At 34.8% G+C, this 18522-nt stretch overlaps 1 protein-coding gene across 1 annotated transcript in view; it reads right to left on the bottom strand.

The window, feature by feature from the left end:
- Positions 1-322: 322 nt before the first annotated feature.
- Positions 323-18522, bottom strand: part of DNAJB1 (DnaJ heat shock protein family (Hsp40) member B1) — a 30237-nt gene continuing 12037 nt past the window's right edge. The window contains exons 3-6 of the mRNA XM_039349195.1: positions 5902-6040; positions 4543-5340; positions 2324-2889; positions 323-1937 (exon numbers count right to left, since the gene is read on the bottom strand). Of these exons, the coding sequence (XP_039205129.1) occupies positions 1707-1937; positions 2324-2889; positions 4543-4753 (1008 nt within the window). The 5' untranslated portion in view covers positions 4754-5340; positions 5902-6040 and the 3' untranslated portion in view covers positions 323-1706. The remainder of the gene's footprint in view (positions 1938-2323; positions 2890-4542; positions 5341-5901; positions 6041-18522) is intronic.

Raw genomic sequence — 18522 nt, forward strand, 5'->3', positions numbered from 1 at the left:
TATCAACAATAATATTATGGCCCACCCCAAGCTATGAGAAATATATTTCACAAGTCTCCTCCACCCAGTTTCCATGGTACATACTTAAATAGGAGGATGTCATACACACTGGCACTTCACCAATTTGTATGATTCATCAACTTGTATGATGAAGTATTGTTGCTGCACCTAGCTGTACATACAGCTAGAAGACCAACATACATTTGTTTGTTAATTTCTCTCAAAGCAAGAATCTGTCATTAAACCAATTAAATACCAAAAAGTCCTTGTTATATAAAGCATGTATACCACCTTAAAGAAGAGGCACAAGGTTTTACTTTGATACGGATACCAAATATATGACACTTTGGAATTTATATTTATTAAATCCTTACAAACAAGGAGTGTGTACTTTTAGTATTAGCATTAGAATGTTAACTGTCTGTGAATGACAATGTGTCCTTTCCCCAAACCAGTCAAGTGTTAAATTACCAATAATCTAATTGGAGATATGAAACAATATACATTTTTGGAAGAATTGACTAGATTTCTTAACCATCTCTATTACTTTTCTGCAATAATCCTCCTGAAGAATCAAAGAGCCTGGTGGAATTTCTGTTCAAAATACTTGGCAGCACAAAATCTGTATTCTTCATTGGATAGCTACAACTATATTCTAATTACAGTAAAGATTATTTATCTTTATCATTGATTCAATCTGAAGAAAACAAATGGTTTTTAATAATTTTCTTAAAAAAAAAGTTTAGAATTACACAATGTCTTTTTCCCATGACAGAAAAGTGACAATTCATGTGTAGTTTTAAGTATCTGCTATTTTGTCAATTTGCAGCAATCATCAGATTTAATTAGGCATTTATCAAATTTTTAATAATCATAGGAGCAAAACTGCAAAACAAATATTTTAAGCATAGATATCAATAAGCAAGACTCCAAAGTCTTTTTATTAAAAATTTCAATTGTAAATTTGACAGACTTGATACATTCAGTTCTTTTAGACTAAGTCCTCCAGCAGGACATATAAATATGTCTGTATAGAAAAAAATTCTCTGGCAAGTCTGTAAATCAGATGGTTTCCTGTAATTTTTTTGCATGCATTCAAGAGCTGCCTGGTATTAGAAAAAGCCCTATTCAACTTTCTGAAAGAGGCAAATTTTTATGGCTATATGAACAACTTCTTTCCAGAATGTCAGCATTTGGTACTATTTAAAGAGTACCATAGGAATATCAAGGAAGCTGGAAATCTGAACACTTACTAAAAATAGCCTATCCCCCTTCAGGAAATAATGTAAAAGACAAAGACAACACAATACAACATAGACAAGAGATTGAAGATGTTTACTTCTGAAGTCCAGTTTAGATTTTAGTCTCATTTTTTTCTAAGGAGAATCTGCATGGGCATGGTCTGACTAGGGCTTGTCAAATAGATGAAGCAGAAATCATGACTGGTTGCCATACTCAGATTCAAATTTTTGAGATGTTTTCCTGTTTCTTTCAGCAAATGTTCCCGGTTATAAATGCTATGAGCAAAGGCAATCTGGGTCTAAAGTCAGTTAGCAGTGCAATGCTCTTTTTTCAATGGATTCTTTGAAACATTTTGTAACATAAAGTTACTCTCATGTCCACTGCCAAAACAGACCCTGAAATCTTGATTCCAGTCTGTAATCCTCCATATTAGAGGTAGTGCAGTCCAATTGGTGCCAGTCTTATTATATTGGCAAGATCTGTTCTAGGACGCTTTTGGAAGACTGTGGAATTCTGTCTGGGAATCTTACTTCAAATTCAATAATAAGATCTCCTCGCTGATTTAGATTCTTGGGAAATGGAAGGCCTTCTCCAGGAATTCTTCGCTTCATGCCAGGTTTAATAACATCTTTGAATATCATTGGTATGGTTCTACCATCTAATGTTGGTGTATTCACAGTGCAGCCACACAAAGCCTGTATATAAAAATAAACCACATAAATCAGTACATATTTTATAAATGAGAAAAACTAGGGAACGTGTCATTTTCATTCATTTGACAATGGCTTCAATTAGATTTCATGATAAGAGAAAATGCCAAAAAGACCTGAATGCCACATGTATACCAATATACTTTAATATTGTTCCTGTTCAAGCTACTACAGCAATATGAAGCACGCTTCCAGCATGTGTTCCATAACGCTGCCAGTGTCTTGAGAGTATATACTCTTAGGGGCTATTTAAAGTTACAGTTATATATGGATTATCCAAATTAAACATTAATCTATTTCAATATGCAGTAATTCAGACATTTTATTACCTAGTTCATCTTTCAAATGACAAATCTAGCTTTTTAACTTACCTCACGGAGGCTGATCTTAGCTGGGTATACAATGTCAGACCCATCTCTTTTAAAAGTGTTGTGTGGCTTGTCCTTTAGAACAAAAACAATATCAGCTGGAATGTTGGTTGGTGTTTGGTCTCCTTCTTTGGGGAATGTGATCTTGGTTCCTTCTTTCCACCCTCGTTTTACTTCTATTGTTAAAATCTTATCCTCACTACGTGTGCTTTTCCCATCTGGATTGAGACGCTTGTGTGAAATTTTCATTTTCTTGGTGCAACCTGTGTAAATTTCCTCCAAGGACACCCTCAATTCATGGATGATTGGAGGATCTTGTTTCTTGCGGATGTTTTCATGTCCTCCACGACCACGAGTAAAACCAATATTGCCAAAGTTTTGAAAAGTTGAAAAAGGATCATCAACATCCATGTCCTCATCCCCATTCCGCTGAACAAAAAAGGTATCAAAAGGATTCCGTCCACCGAAGAACTCTGCAAACATGGCATGAGGATCTCCATGGAAAGTGTAAGTGAATGAAGTACCATTAGGACCTCCTCCACTACAACTGGGACCACCACCTTTTAATCCTGAAATATAGAAAACATAAAAATACACTTCATCCAGTAATACTCATGTCTGATGTCTCATGTTGCAATATGTGCTCCATTTCAAAGTTTATTTTTAGTATTTTTATTTTGAGAATGTCAAATAGGGCTAATCTTAGAAATGCCTCAAATTTTCACCTCCATTTTTCTCTCACAATTCCCTTTTTCACCATGTTCATGATTCAACTATATAACATCAGCAAAAAACCTTTTCAGTTTTTCAGTCTAACACTCTCCTGAACTGAATGTTATTGTAGATATAACACAAATTATTGTTCATTTTTACTTCACCTGCATAAAACAATAGGTATCTTTTAAGAATTATGAAAAAAAATTCAGCACAAATAAAATATTGGAAAGGTCACTAGCATAAGAATATGCTAGAATTTTCTAGCTACTACTAGAAGACTGCAGGAAAGGCTCCACCTATCTTAGACAGCTTGTCATGCAACCCAAATATATGCGGTGAATACATATTTTACCAATTCTTCAGAGGAAAATTGCTGAGCATTTACTATGAATGTAAGTAAGCAAGACAATAGAAGCCAGTATTGAAAAGCTATCTCAAATCTGTACAAATTGTATAGGAGGAGTGTCCGTTTTAAATGCTGTTTTATAAATGCTAGAGATGCAATGATGTTCTTTAAAATATACATGCCACAACGTAGAAAGTTGACAGAAAGTATACACTTAGCAATCTTTATTAGTGTCAATAAAATCATTAGAAACAGGAGAAATTCTGCAACTTATTATATTATTTTTTACTTTTCTACACAAAACATTTCCACCTGGCTCAAGTAAGCTTCCTAGACAGGAAGAACCTGTAAAGTAATGGTGGATTTTTGAGGAGTGACCTTAATACAATCAGAACAATTCAAAGATGGCAACTCATCTGGCCAGTTTCCAGAAGTAGAATAAAATAACTTGTTTTCTTGTTCTTCACTTTTTGCCCTCCTTCCCCCTTCCTTGGGAAATTAGTCCCAACATGGTTAATAAATACTCTTCTCCACAGCCGCTGGGAGAAGAGTATTTATCAATAGGAGCTAAACGCTAGATTATATTATAATAGCAAACTGGAAAGTTAGCAGCTTTCTTTCAGGGTGAGGACAAGATTATTAGTAATCAAGGGAAACAGCTGAGTAGAAATTTTTAATGTCAGAGAAACTACAGCCGAAGGAGGGAGGAGACTCTTTAGCTTAAGCAAATTTTAAAGATAAAATATTTCAAAGTTGAAAACATTTATTCAAGTCTCCTGCCCGAATACAGCTGTTTCATTTTAAAGTTTCACTTTCTAATTTCATTCGCTTCCGGGAGAAAAAAAATTTCAACGGGGGGATTTAATTCTGCTTTCCTGGCCCACCAACCAGTAATTTTTTTCCTTGCGTCCTGCGATTTACACTGCGAGCCAGGCGATTTCAATTTTCCTCTCAGAGAATACACCAAAGACAGTACGCTAAGACAATTTCGCTAGTCTAAAAAGACAGCCCAATTCTAAATCAATTAGATCCCCCCCCCCAAAAAAAACTTGGGATGAGCGACTACATGTCCTAGACTCCCCCCACCCCCCAATTTATTGCAGACTCGATTTCTCCTCCCGCCTACTCCCCACTCCTCGGCCCGGCTCTCGGCACGCACCTTCCTCGCCGAACTTGTCGAAAATCTCGCGCTTTTTCGGATCGCTCAACACGTCGTACGCCTCGGCGATTTCTTTGAATCGCTCCTCAGCTCCAGGGTCCTTATTCTTGTCAGGATGGTAGCGCAGCGCCTGCTTGCGATACGCCTTCTTAATGTCATCTTCGCTAGCTCCGCGGGCCAGGCCCAGAATACGATAATAATCTTTCCCCATCGCCGTTCACAACACCCTCAGCAGACGGCCACCTACCCCGCTCGCTAGTCTACTCGAGCTGTAATTTAGAAGGCGCTTCCCCTTCCAAGTTTATATGGCGGGCGGAGGAATCTTCCAGAGCTTGCCACAACGTTCTCTTCCGAAAGCCCGCCTCTCCATCCTGCTTTCTCCAATTGCAGCCGAACCTTTCGAACGCTGCCCCAATGAAGACGCGGCGTGCGTCACACATGGGGAAGTAACGGTTGCCGAGAGTCCGCCTTCTAACTTAATAGCGAAGGAGATAAGCAATTGCTCGTGTGTCAACGGTTGTTTTCCTTCCGAATTCTACAGGCGGGCGGCTGGTCTCCGGGCGGGGGCGAATCGGGTGACGTCACGGGAGGCTCGCACGAGAGCTCTTCTATTAAAACCTTTTCAGAAAAAATCGAGCCCCTCCGGTCATTGCTATTCAATTAATCGAGAGGAAGCAGCTCCACCCAGCAACCGACGTTTTCTTAAACCTCAAGTCAGCCAAGATTCAGAGAACCTTGTAAAAGACACGTTTCACTGCAGTTTCGCTTATGCTATGCCAGTTTCTCCAGTCCGGTGCCCTATGAATGGAATTTCGTTAGAGGGGGCATTGGGGAAGTTGGAAATCGAACACATCGAGAGAGCAGCAACTGGGAAATCCTGAGCTCCACTGGATGGTTATGACAACGGTACAAAATACACACGAACAGTTTTAAAACACTGTTATAATAAATGTCATTTATGGCTAACCATTACATCACTAATGATAGGTGACCCACATCTGTAAAACAGTAGTTATAACTATAAGATTCAATACACCACTGATGAGGGCATTTAACAATATGGACGTTCAAACCTATGCTATCTGCAGATGTAAGTATTCCAGCCAGCTAGCAACTAAAAATTCAAGCTACAATCTTACATGAAAAGCCAGTTATTTGTTACCTGAAGCAGAGAAGCAAATCCCTAATTCCCACAAAATATCTATCACTGCAGTTAAATTATTTTGAAATTTAAGGCAGCCTGAAAAGTATTTGAAAGTATGTCCTTGGCATTCATAAATACACTTGCTGCCCTTTTCATATCCCAAAGCAAGTTGATAGAAACAAGCTCAATAAAAGAAAACTGCTCTTTTTTTGTACCTTCAGGTTAGTATTGACTCCTGGAGGCTGCCTGGACAAGTCACTGCAGCTTTCTTGGCAAGATTTTTGAAGTTATTTGCCATTATCTGATTTCTGCTTGCCTCATTTTGTGCTTCTGTTAAAACCTCTGAAATCCTATCTGGGCCAAGACAAATAGAAAATGAAAAACAATATTAACACAGTAACTCTATCAAGATAACATTTTGTTTATAATATTAATTTATATTAATGTGGGAAAGAAATAGAATAACATAGAATAAAGAAGAATAAAGTATAATAATAATAATAATAATAATAATGAAAAATCACTAAAAGCAAAAATCATGTGTCTGCATAATCTCTGAAAAGAAAGCTGTGTTAGCAAAAGCTGTATTAACAGTATGTGAATGACCTAATGCATATTTAGAAACATTGTATAAAAGTAAAAACTGCCTTCATTATATTCCCATGAGAAATGGAGCTAACGTGTGAGAAACTATCTGAATGTTACACAAAGTAGATTCCATATACAATGTAAGATTCCATCTATGCTTCCTTTGTTCCTGAGGAAAAAAAACCTATAAAGCTTTAGTTCAGACCCTCCCCCTTGTTCAGAAATTTGCTAATTGTTAAATCACTTCTGAACCTTTTTGAGCAAAAATAAAGATCTCTCTTTCACCCATGGAATTTCGTAAAAGTCCTTATATTTTTTAAGGCTTTATTTTTCCACAAGATTTAAGGTGCCCATATTTCAGTTGTGACTGTAGGTGAACACAAAATTACAAACTAACAGAATAACTTAGTCGTAGTCATGGAGGCTCACCTAACCTATAGGGCCATTCCCAGGGGACATACAGTTGTTGAAGGATTTGCAAAATGCCAGGGGGGTCAGGGGAAAAAAACCTCCAAGGGGCATGAGATTCCGAAGGGCAAACACTTCCTGGGTCTGCATGGTACTGTTTAATAAATGAGCCTACCTTGCCTGATCTAGTACACCACACAGAAACAAGTAGAGAAAGGGGTCCCACATATAAGTTTGAGTTTAATAAATAATTACAGGTTAGTGGAAAAATAATGGCAGCAATTATTTCCATTTCCTTCTAAGTGTAGCAGAATAAGCCCTGTAAGCCAAATTTCTGGATAAGAAACATACAAGTATTTCTCTGAAATAACCTATCTGCAGGGAACTGTTATATGGATTAAGTGATTGCTTAAATTTTAGTACTGTAAAAATCTATAAAACCAGTGTAATGATTTTTTGGGGAACAATGTTTGATGTACTATCCTGGGATATCGATGAACCTGTCAAATATCCATACTCAGTGCCATACGGAAATGTTGATTTTGTGCCATGGAAAACACTTATATTTCTAATAATTTAAATGGATCTAGAAGCAATCCCAAAACAATGAACTTAAACTGAAAGTATGTTGAATGCTATCATTTCCCCAGATGATATGTCCAATAATAGCGTTTCCATCTTGTCTGATTCAAGTTTCACTTTTTTGTCTGTCATCACATCCCTTAGTATAATCAAGGGCCTATCAAGCTATTGTATTAAACTGTTAAGTTTAACTGGAGTAGCATTGCAGAATTTCAAATTTTAATTCACACCCCAGAAGGAAAGCCAATGATTGGTTTTTAGGCTTGTCACTCACAGTCCAATCTATCTCTTTGTGAGATAGATTGCTATAGTTGTTGCCAGCATAAGGAAAAAAAAGGATAGAACACTATGTTAGTTGCCTTAAATTCCTGCACACAAGATATCATAACTAACCAAATAAAATACTGCCTCACTTGGATCTGAGGAAAAATGCATATGTGAGCTATGTGTCATCAGAATGATGAATCTTCAAAAGATGTTATTCAGTCTTTTAATGTAGATTTAAGTTTAAGAATAAAACTTGCAGAACCTCACAAAACAAACATTAAGCATACGTGATGGATTAAATATCAATTTAAGGCTGATCCAAGGGAACTGCTTTCAAGCTTTTTCATAAATGATTCCCAGATTCAATTAAAGTCAATATTAATTTGCATTTTTTTACATTATTCTGACATTGATTCAAATCTGTACTAATACAGGTAGTCCTTGACTTAAAAGAGTTCATTTAGTGACTGTTTGAAATTACAATAATGAAAAAAGTGACTTATGACCAATTTTCACACTTCTGACTTTTTCAGCATCCCCATGGTCACATGGTTTATATTCGGGTGCTTGACAACTGGCTCATATTTATGACAATTGCAGTGTCTCAAGGTCATGTGATCCTCTTTTGCAACCTTCTGACAAGCAAAGTTAATGAGGGAGTCAGATTCACTTAACAACCGCGTTACTAATTTAACAACTGTAGTGATTCACTTAACAAATGTGGCAAGAAAAATCATAAAATGGGTTAAAACTCACTTAACAAATTTCTCACTTAGCAACATAGATTCTGGGATCAAATGTGGTTGCAAGTTGAGGACTACTTGTACAGGTAATCTTCGACTTACAACTGTGATTGAGCCTGGAATTATGGCTGCAATCATGTTACATGCAAGGGTCATCATGTAACCACCCTTGATTTTACAACCTTTTGCAGTGGTCATTAAGCAAAGTCAAACTGATTGTCCTTAAGTAAATGCTATGGTTGTTCATCAAACGCATTATTTGCAATGGGTGTTTTTTGTCAGAAACTGGAAGTAAATGTTGTAACTTGTGGTCAAATGACTATGGAACACTGCAAATGGCCATAAATGTGGGGTGTTTGCTGAGCATCCAAAATTCAATCACTTGATTTCAGGAAGGCGGGGGGGGGGGAACCATCAAAACTTTGAATCTACCTTAAGTTGTAAGTATCTTTTTGATGTCTATTGTAACTTCAAAAGTTGCTAAATGTTGGATTTTAAGTCAAGGACTACCTGTAGCTGAGTCTATCATTGTTCTAAAGAAGGAACTATATATAATTTCCAGAAAGAAGAATAAAGATGTGTACAGTTTCTTAGGAACTGTTATCATATACAGAGCCAACTCCATATACTTTGGAGGAATATAAGGATTAATACCCAGTGTTGAATTTATCCCACCAAGCAATGTAATTTGAACAAATCAATATACATGGAAAATGTTTTGAAGTATACAAATCTAGACACCCAGATATATTATTTAATATATTTAAAGAATTTTTTCTTAAAAAAAGAGAAAATAATTGTTCTGTCCATAAAAAAACAATTCATTGATCCCAAGTGCTTTTCTTTGTTCTTCTCTTTCTTAACTTCAGTGTTGATAATATGGAAGTGCACAAATGAGCCTCTATTTTTCAGATAAAATAGGGTAAGTCTGGTTTTCTCTACTCCATCTTGTCGGAAGCTTAAAAATAGAGAAGGTGGTAGATTTTAAGTAAAAGGGAATGTGCAAAAAGACAGGGCCATCCTGGAAAAGAAGGTGGTATAGGTGGGTAATGGCCAGCATTCATAAGGAACTCCCAACACTCCTCTGGTGAAACCCATAACAGAGGTACTTAACCTTGCCCCCAAGTGACAAAATTTTACACATTATACACACTTTGAAATTGGTATAATGAAGGGAAAAAATATTTTATTCTGGCATTATAATAATAGTGATAATTTAAGGCTGTTTCATTTGTGGGTAAGTTGAAGAAAAGGTTGTGTAAATACGAGGGGTGGGTGGGTGATTTGGATTGTTAGGGGATGCTATTGCTGCATTAAACTACAATGGTGTGTGTGTGTGTGTGTGTGTGTGTGTGTGTGTGTAGATAGATAGATAGATAGATAGATAGATAGATAGATAGATAGATAGATAGATAGATAGATAGATAGATTTGGGTATGTTTATGTAGATGCCAGGACAAGTTACCATAAGGACCTGAGTGAAAATGCAGACTAAAAATTTGGCACCAAGATAGAGGATAGCAACATCTAATTATATTCTTAGAAACAAGACCATTTCCAAAATAGCAAGCTTAAAATACATGAAATGCACTTTGTCTGGAAATACATTTATGATGTGAATCATAAGCTGTATGACACATACAGCAAAAGGCATCCATGAAGAACGTCTTGAGAAAGTGATCAAGCAACTGACTTGGTATTTGAATGGCTACTGTTATCTGTAGAATTCCCGAAAAAGTAATTAATTATTAATTTAATCCTTTCATATTTCAATAGTCTAATTAGAAAAGAGATAGATTAATGAACTTTGTAAAGCTTATGGACAAGGAAAAGGAATGTTATGGGTTTTTTACAGAATTCAAATATGTACATTTATTTTTTATATTTTTTTTATTAAAGTTTGCTATTACAAAGACAAAAAATCAATACAAACTAAAAAATATAAAATAATGAAAAGAAATGATAGAAAATAAAATATAAAAAAGAAAAATGAATAGAGAAAAAAGAAAAGGATATAAAGAAATAACTTCCGGACTTCCGGTTCGTCACACAGCTGCCATGGATGGTTGGGAGACTTGCTCTCTCTCCCCCATTCAGTTTCGCATCGCTAGGGACCCTGAAAAGGGCCGAAAATTGCCCCAAAGAGGTGACCAGCAAGGAGGGGCTTTCACTGGATCCCGGGAGAGCAGCAACTCTTCCATCAGACTAGGCGATCCCTCCAAACTGGCGAACGAAAGGACCGGCCATAGAAATATGGCTCATCCCTAGGCTGCAAACAGCCAAAGTCACACTACCATCTGGCAACTTCTAAGCAGCATGGACAGGACTGGGTGAGGTTTGCCTCTCTTATATCCTAACTACTTAATTACCTGCATAAGCTCCTAAAATACGTTCCCCCCTGTGGTGAGGGAAGGGGGATTCTAGCCCTCCCTCCAGAAACAGCAGCTATCAACCACTTGGGAGTTTAAAATGTTGGAAAAATACTGAGTTTTTAATTGGAATCATATTTCCTAAAATTGCTGATTATAAGATTTGCAACTTTCTGCTCTCTCTATATATATATTTCTTCCTTGATTTTTATTCTAATTACTATTGAAGATTTGGGGTTTTTTCCCCCTTAAAATAGAGTAAAAAAAAAAGATCTAAAAAGATCCAACTAACTCTAAGACATAACTTGCTATTCTCTAAGAGACTTGTTGACAGCTTTGAAAATAGACAAGATAAAAAAATAACCTTGAAACATCATCTGCAAAATTCAGCTCAGCTCCCTATTTGGTGGATTTTCTGACTGTCAGTTTCTTTCTCTTGAGTTTAATATATTACAATGGAAAGAGAACAGGAAAGGATTTCTTCTACAGAGGAAGTACAGGAACAAATTCTTTGTATGTTAAAAGTGATGATCCATAGTCTACGTATGCAAGCTTTGGATATACAAACTCAGACTATGACTTCAATCAAAGAATTATCTATACAGAATTCTATAGAAAAAGTGAAACAACCAAATGTTATGACAGAAGACTTAGATACTCAACAAATACAGACAATAGAAAACACAAAAAAGAAATTGATAATAGAGAACAAGGAAAGGGCGTTTCTTATAAACCAGAAGGAATTTGAAGATAAACAAGAAAAACAGATGAAAGAGAAGATAAATACTTCGGGACAACTGCATCGAACTGGAAAAATAAAGAGACTACCGGTAAATCAAGTCCTCTTAAGAAAACATCAACTGGACGTTCTTATCAACATCAAACAACAGCCACAACAATACAAGGAGATTTTTTTGATGATTTAAAGGCAAAAATACGAAAAATGACCTGGCAGAGGAAAAAGCTAGAATAAGATTGAAAAAGATTGGGGTTCTGATCTATATATGAGATCTAAAATAGAATATATCTAAATAGATAGACTATGTATTCTGAACACAAGACATTGTAACGATTTGAGATAAAGAAAATTTTGGTCATATAAAATCTAGAAATATGTTGAAATAAGAATATTATATTGTCATTAGATGGGTAAGATAGAGGGTAGAAGTTATATATAAGGTATGTATTTTAAATATTAGAATGTATGAGCAATTGGGATAAAGAAATTAAAATTTGGAAAAAATAAATATTAAATGTAATCTGAATGTCTACAAATAATTAAGATTTGAATTTAAGATATTGTTACGAGTTGAGACAAAGGTTAAGTAAAACTTAAAAGTATAATTACTAATAATTAAATTTGTATATGGGTTTGTGGTATAAATGTTGGTGGTTTATTTTCATTTTTTTTTCTCTTTCTGGAAAGGAAGAAAGGAAGGAAGTGAAAGGAAGAAAAGAAAAAAAATTATTAGCTCCAAATGTGAGATAGGAGACTTAGAAATTGGGATCATTTAAAACCTGGAAATTATAAAGATTAAATGTTAAACTTAAATATCAATGGCAAATTAAAGTTAAGAAAAATTTAGTAGGTTATTGTCTAAAAGGTGGAATGACAAATTAATTAAGATATGTATGGACTGAAGATTATTGATGAATATTAGAAGGGTATTTTTTGTTTGATTAATAGAATAAGAACTGTATTGGTTTGAACATGACAGTAGATATCATGGGGGAAAGAGAGGGAATTAGTTTGTTGTAATAATTTGAGATTTGTACTGATGATATTCAAATGTAACAGAATTACTGTGCTCAGCTGCCACACTACTTTTCAAATATGTAAATGTAATATTGTAAAATTAATAAAAAACTTAAAACTGAAAAAAAGCAATAACTTCCCCCTTCATCACAAAAGTATACTACAATTTCACTAACTTATCACCTTCTCTGAATATACAATAAAGTATCTCTTCCCCTCAGATCTTCATCTCTTACCTATAAAGAAACTCTTAAAGCCTTGTCATTCAATCCTTGACAGCAAAAGTCCATTAAGGGTTCTAAGAAACAACAACATATTTATATTTAACTTTACATTCTCTTCCTTCCCTTTTAACACAACATCATTTTCTCTGAAAATGCAACAAAAATGTCTTCTTCTCATCACTGTCTTTATTTATAAACAAATCTTTAAATCCTTGTCATTCAGTTCTGCTTTATAAAAGTTCATTAAGGGTTACTGGAAACAACAAATTTAATCTTGATTAAATAAACCAACTTTGTATTTCTTCACTTTGGTTTTAACGATCTTGTCTAATCCCATTAAGTAGTGCCCCAAAACTTGATTTCTTTTAATTTTCTCCTATCTGTTCTCAGGAAATCCTTCAAAATTTTAACAAATCTGTTTTGTAAATCCAGAATAAGAAAATTATCCAAATCACTCTTCTGGTTTGTTATTTGTATATTTCTTTTAATTATTAAGACTTCAACTAGTTTCATTTATGCATTCAGTCTAATATATTTTCCATATCTTTCTTGTAATTTGCCATTTTAAAATGCTCATTCAAAACAGCCTCAGTTTGTTTTCCAGATGGATCCTCAATCATCCTATCCCTACAATCAAATCTTATCAATGTACTTCTTTCACAATGATCCATATTTAACACCTATTTGAACTTACTGTATATATTGCATCTTATTAAATACACATCTTTAAATGCTCCATTTCTGCTGCATCCAACTTACTTGTATGTTTCTCTTATATTCAATTCTTTTCTTATCTGACAAAGTTGGCAGAAGCAACTTCTGTTCATATACAGCCAGTGCTTTTTTTGTAAGAAAAAAGGTGTTGGAACTCACATCTTCTTAATCTTTTATTTAAAAAATTATATATTCAGTTCTTAACATAAATTTAATTTATTGTATTTAAGGCAAATGTTCATAGTAAATTTTACATTAAAAATTAAAAAAAGATTTTCAATTTACCAATGATTTTTAAAATAAAAAAAATACCTTTCGCATGTAGTCAATCATTGTACACACACCCACACATCAGTTGTGTAACGAAACATAACGGTCGCTCGCAGTAAGTACTCAGAGCGCAACCACACGACCAATCACAAGCAGAGCAGTGCCATTGCAACCAGCGCAGACGAAGTACACAGCCCGCATGCACCGTTTTAATGATTTTGCTGCCAACCTGCTATGCTCAACAGGGCGATTCAAGTCCATTTGGACCAAACATCAAATTTTCAAAAGTTACTTTTAAAACTTGGAAAACCCATTGAAAAAAGTGCTGGACCTCTGTTCCCGTACGTTCTATGACAAAAAAAGCACTGTATACAGCCATTATCACTTCTTTTGCAAAATGTTATTAGATTAATTTTCAGATCCATACTTCTTGTCGTAACATGCAAACTAAAGTTTGCTGCAAGTTATCTGGTATTATCTGCATACAAATCTACATAAACATTCATACCCCCAATCAACAACCACAAGCATTCTTTATGTATTTATCCATAAGAACATTAAATAACTAAGAATCATGTACTTCCTGTTGAATTTTGAAACACTGCTAAACATTCAATTTATTCTCAAAATTTACTTCCATAATATGTCACCCTTATTATTTTGGAACTTTATAGTCAGATACAATATTCCACAATGCAAGCCTATTCACTTTATGATTTTCTCTGATCAACAAATGTTCAATAATATTTCTTTCTTAGATTAATATCCTGATAAAAAGCAAAACTCTACACTGGTCTGAGACATAAAATTTTGCTTACTCTAACTTTCTGCATCTTTGCAAAATTTTAAGAATTCCTTGCTCTCTTTGATTATATTCACTGCAATCACTTTTTTTTTCTTTGTACACGTTATCTCATATCCGTGGTGCCCATAGCGATGGCCACTGGTTTCAAAACAGAAAGCACAATTGTGATCAAAGTTCTAACTTTTTAACATGTATAGTATGCACTGCATGGAGTAAAAAAGACTGGTGCTTTGATCATCCAATCAAATTTGCAATTAAAAAATAATAATTTATTTTTTCACTTTTGATATTCTGAAAGGCAAGGAAGAAATAAGAATATAATATACAAGAACAGTATATCTCACAATTCAGTTATAATTCTCATATATCACTGTCAAAATTAGTTATTATTAACAAAGCCTACATTTTTCCAGATCTGACAAAAATGTGATTCATCTCTTTCAAATTTAATCTGTGACTTTTTCAAGAAAAGCAATACTTTAGCACAGCAGCTGTCCAATGATAAATCATCTAAGAATTTCTAGTCCAAGTATTGAATTAGTAGCCAAGAGTACAAATAAATTCTTTAATTCATTGGAAAGTATATGATAATCTCAAATATGGAATAGATTATACTTGTTTAGTGACTATTCTGACTTCCTCAAAAACTTTCTTCAAGAAAGATGCAATCTTTTTGCTAGTCTATCATAAATAAATAAAAAAAAATCTGGTCCTTCCAACGCTTTGAGGAGTAATTTGCAGTATTTTAACTGGAGTTAACGGCCAACCAAGGTACCATCTTCACTGCATCGCTTGTTAGTGAGCTAATTGAAGTAACTTGATTTCCATAGTATTTCCTACCCCATCTCATGTATTTATTTTCCTAAATCTGTATGCAGTACTTCTTTTAAACCTACTTGGGGGAGGTGCATGTGTATGTTTATAAATTCCAATAATAACTTACCCATTTTTGAAATTGTTCTTTTAGGTTGGGAACGATAATTATTAATTTTTCCAAACTAAACACTGATCTTTTGACTCTTATATCCTTCTTATTCAAAGAGGATTTAAGCTGGAGCAATGTTAGCCCATAAAGGGAGCAAACTATTTGTAACTAAATCTGTTCTTTGTTACATACTGTCTTACTGTATTATTGTAAAAGTGATTAATGTGTCTCCTCGGCTTCAATTACATTGACCTATCTTAATTACAAGTGCATGTAATCCTCAACTTACAATAGCTCATTTAGTGACTGTTCAAAATTACAATAGCACTGAAAAAGTGACTTATGACCGATTTTCATGCTTACGATCATTGCAGTAACCTGATGATCACATGATCCAAATTCAAATGCGTGGCAACTGATTCATATTTATGACGGTTGCAGTGTCCTGGGTCATGTAATCACCTTCTGTGACCTTCGGACAAGCAAAGCCAATGGGGAGGCCAAATTCACTTAACAACGGTGTTACTAACTTAACAACTGCAATGATTCACTTAACAACTGTGGCAAGAAAGGACATAAACTGGGGCAAAAATCACTTAAAAACTTTCTCACAGCAATAGAAATTTTGGACTTAATTGTGGTCATAGGTTGAAGACTACCTGTATATCCTTTTTGGAATGTATATTATCTATGTTTATAAAAATATTTGCAAGAAAAAAATGGCTTGTGGATCCAGCTACCTCGTGTATGTTTTCCAGTTTTATCTACTGTCCTGCTAGATCTTCCAATATAGAATAGAATAGAGCTGGAAGGGACCTTGGAGGTCTTCTAGTCCAGCCCCCTGCTTAAGCAGGAGATCCTATACCATTTCAGACAAGTGACTGTCTAGTCTCTTCTTAAAAATCTCCAGTGATGGAGCGCCCACAATTTCTGAAGCAAGCTGTTCCACTGGTTGATTTTTCTCACTGTGAGGAAGTTTCTTCTTAATTCCAGGTTGCTTCTCTCTTTGATCAGTTTCCAACCATTGTTTCTTGTCCTGCCCTGTGGTGCTTTGGAGAATAACGTGATCCCCTCTTCTAGTCTCATAAATAAAATAAATAAATTATGCTCATGCTAACTCCCTGAAATATAGGCTCTGTAAGATACAGACTACCTTGCAAGTCAACATACCACTGCCTATATACAGTACCACCAACTACAAAGTATAAGCAGTGTACTCACAAGCAGATATGCATACACACATACAATATCCTATATCTTTAATTCTCAGTTAAATATTGGTACCACAGTTATGATTGTTTCTGTGAAAAATCTAGAGAATGTGATAATGCATACGTTGACATGCATTATCTTCTCATATTGCTATATTTTCTTAAAGATATGGGTTGCCATATCTGGGTTGCATCAATTGGAATAAGCACTGGAGAGCAGCAACACATTTTTATTCTGAATTGCAAATATTGAACTTACAGGGTTGAATTTAATTAAAGAGACAGGATGTGGGTCTCATTCCTAATTCACAGTAGGAGTATAGAGGGTAATGAGCTAAACTCATATAATTTATATAAATTCCCTTTTCTGTGCATCAGATTTTCTACCTGTGTGACTCATAGGTGAACCTGAGTTGAGAACTTTATAGACACCTGAGTGGAATTATTAAAAGTGGAGAAGTCTAGCCTTAGAAATGTATCAGTAGAATTGAGTCAGCAAGGTGTGGTGCTGGAAGTAACAGAGAAAACAGTCATTGGGCAACTCACTAGGTTAGTAGTTTAATTGAAAAACCAAGATGGTGTTATAGCACGTTCATGCTTGCAATGCTCAAACTTGCTAATGTTAATAATATTTTTGAATCCATTCATGTGGTATAACTTGTCTTAGCAGCAGTTCTTCTAAAGTATTAAGCACAGGACTAAGCTAATGCTGCCCTGGATTAGTAGAATTTTGGATGAACGGTAGATGGAGCGCTTTAAACAGGACAAATAATTTATTTAATTCTTTGATTTTGTATGCTAACAAAACAAATGACTCTATTCACATATTTGGACAAATACAAATTAGATTAGCAAAGCTTTTTTGAAATATGAGGAAATATGCCTTCTACTAAAGCACCATAAGCAAGCTGAGAGCCCTTTTCCATTAGCATTACATTGCCTTCTACTCATTCTAGAATCAGCAGAACACTGTACTTGCATGAAATAAATGTATGTATGTATGTATGTATGTTTGTATGTATGTCTTTTAAGCTTTTGTACAGTTTTTATTTTTTTAAGATTGTTAAGTCACCCAGAGTTACTCTGTGGCAAGATGGGTGGTCAATAAATTTTACAAACAAATAAATATATTTGTTATCTTTGTAGCTGAATCCCTATCCTGGCTCAACTGCCCATGTTTCAAATCACTGCAATTATCTGATTTCCCGCCAACTAACCAAACATAATAAATTTCACATAATTTGAGATTACCCATAGAAATGTCAAAGTAAAGGAATAAATACTATTTTAACACAATATAGCCAAGAATGATGGAGATCTGACCCTTCCAGTGGGTCAGCTGAACTTTGACCTACCAATATTTCAGCCAACAGAAAACCATACAAGCATAAAATATGCTATCGATGCTATCCTGCCAAGAATGCCATCAAATAATGGAGTCTTCATTTACTAGGAAGAGGGCAGGTTAAGTAAAGAGATTGTGGAGTCCCCCAATATTGTTCCCCTCCTCCAAACCACCAAGTAACTATCATAACCTAACATCATAAAATATTGATCTGTTGTTCTTAAGTGGGCTAGGATTGAGAAACACATGAATTTTGACAAATGATGAGATCAATACCTTACAAGGCTGTCCGCTATCTCCACTGCTTTTTATCTTATCATTAGAGATTTTACTTAGAACAATTCAAGAAGACAAACAAATTAAAGGTTTAAAAGTAAGAAAAGAAACTTTTAAGGTACAGGCATTTGCGGACGACCTTATATTTATTATTTAAGAGCCTGTACAATCTGGTCTTATGCTGATGGAAGTGCTGGAGGACTATGGAGAAGTAGCAGGCCTGAAAATAAATAAGGATAAAACAAAAATGATAGTTAAAAATATGACTGAAGAGCAAAAAAAAAAAAAAAGAATTGGAGGAAAGGATAAATATGCAGACTACGAAAAAAATAAGATATTTGGGAATCCAAATG

This window comes from Crotalus tigris, unplaced genomic scaffold (assembly GCF_016545835.1).
Source record: "Crotalus tigris isolate CLP2741 ecotype Arizona unplaced genomic scaffold, ASM1654583v1 scf7180000018229.695902, whole genome shotgun sequence".
Taxonomy (NCBI): Eukaryota; Metazoa; Chordata; class Lepidosauria; order Squamata; family Viperidae; genus Crotalus; species Crotalus tigris.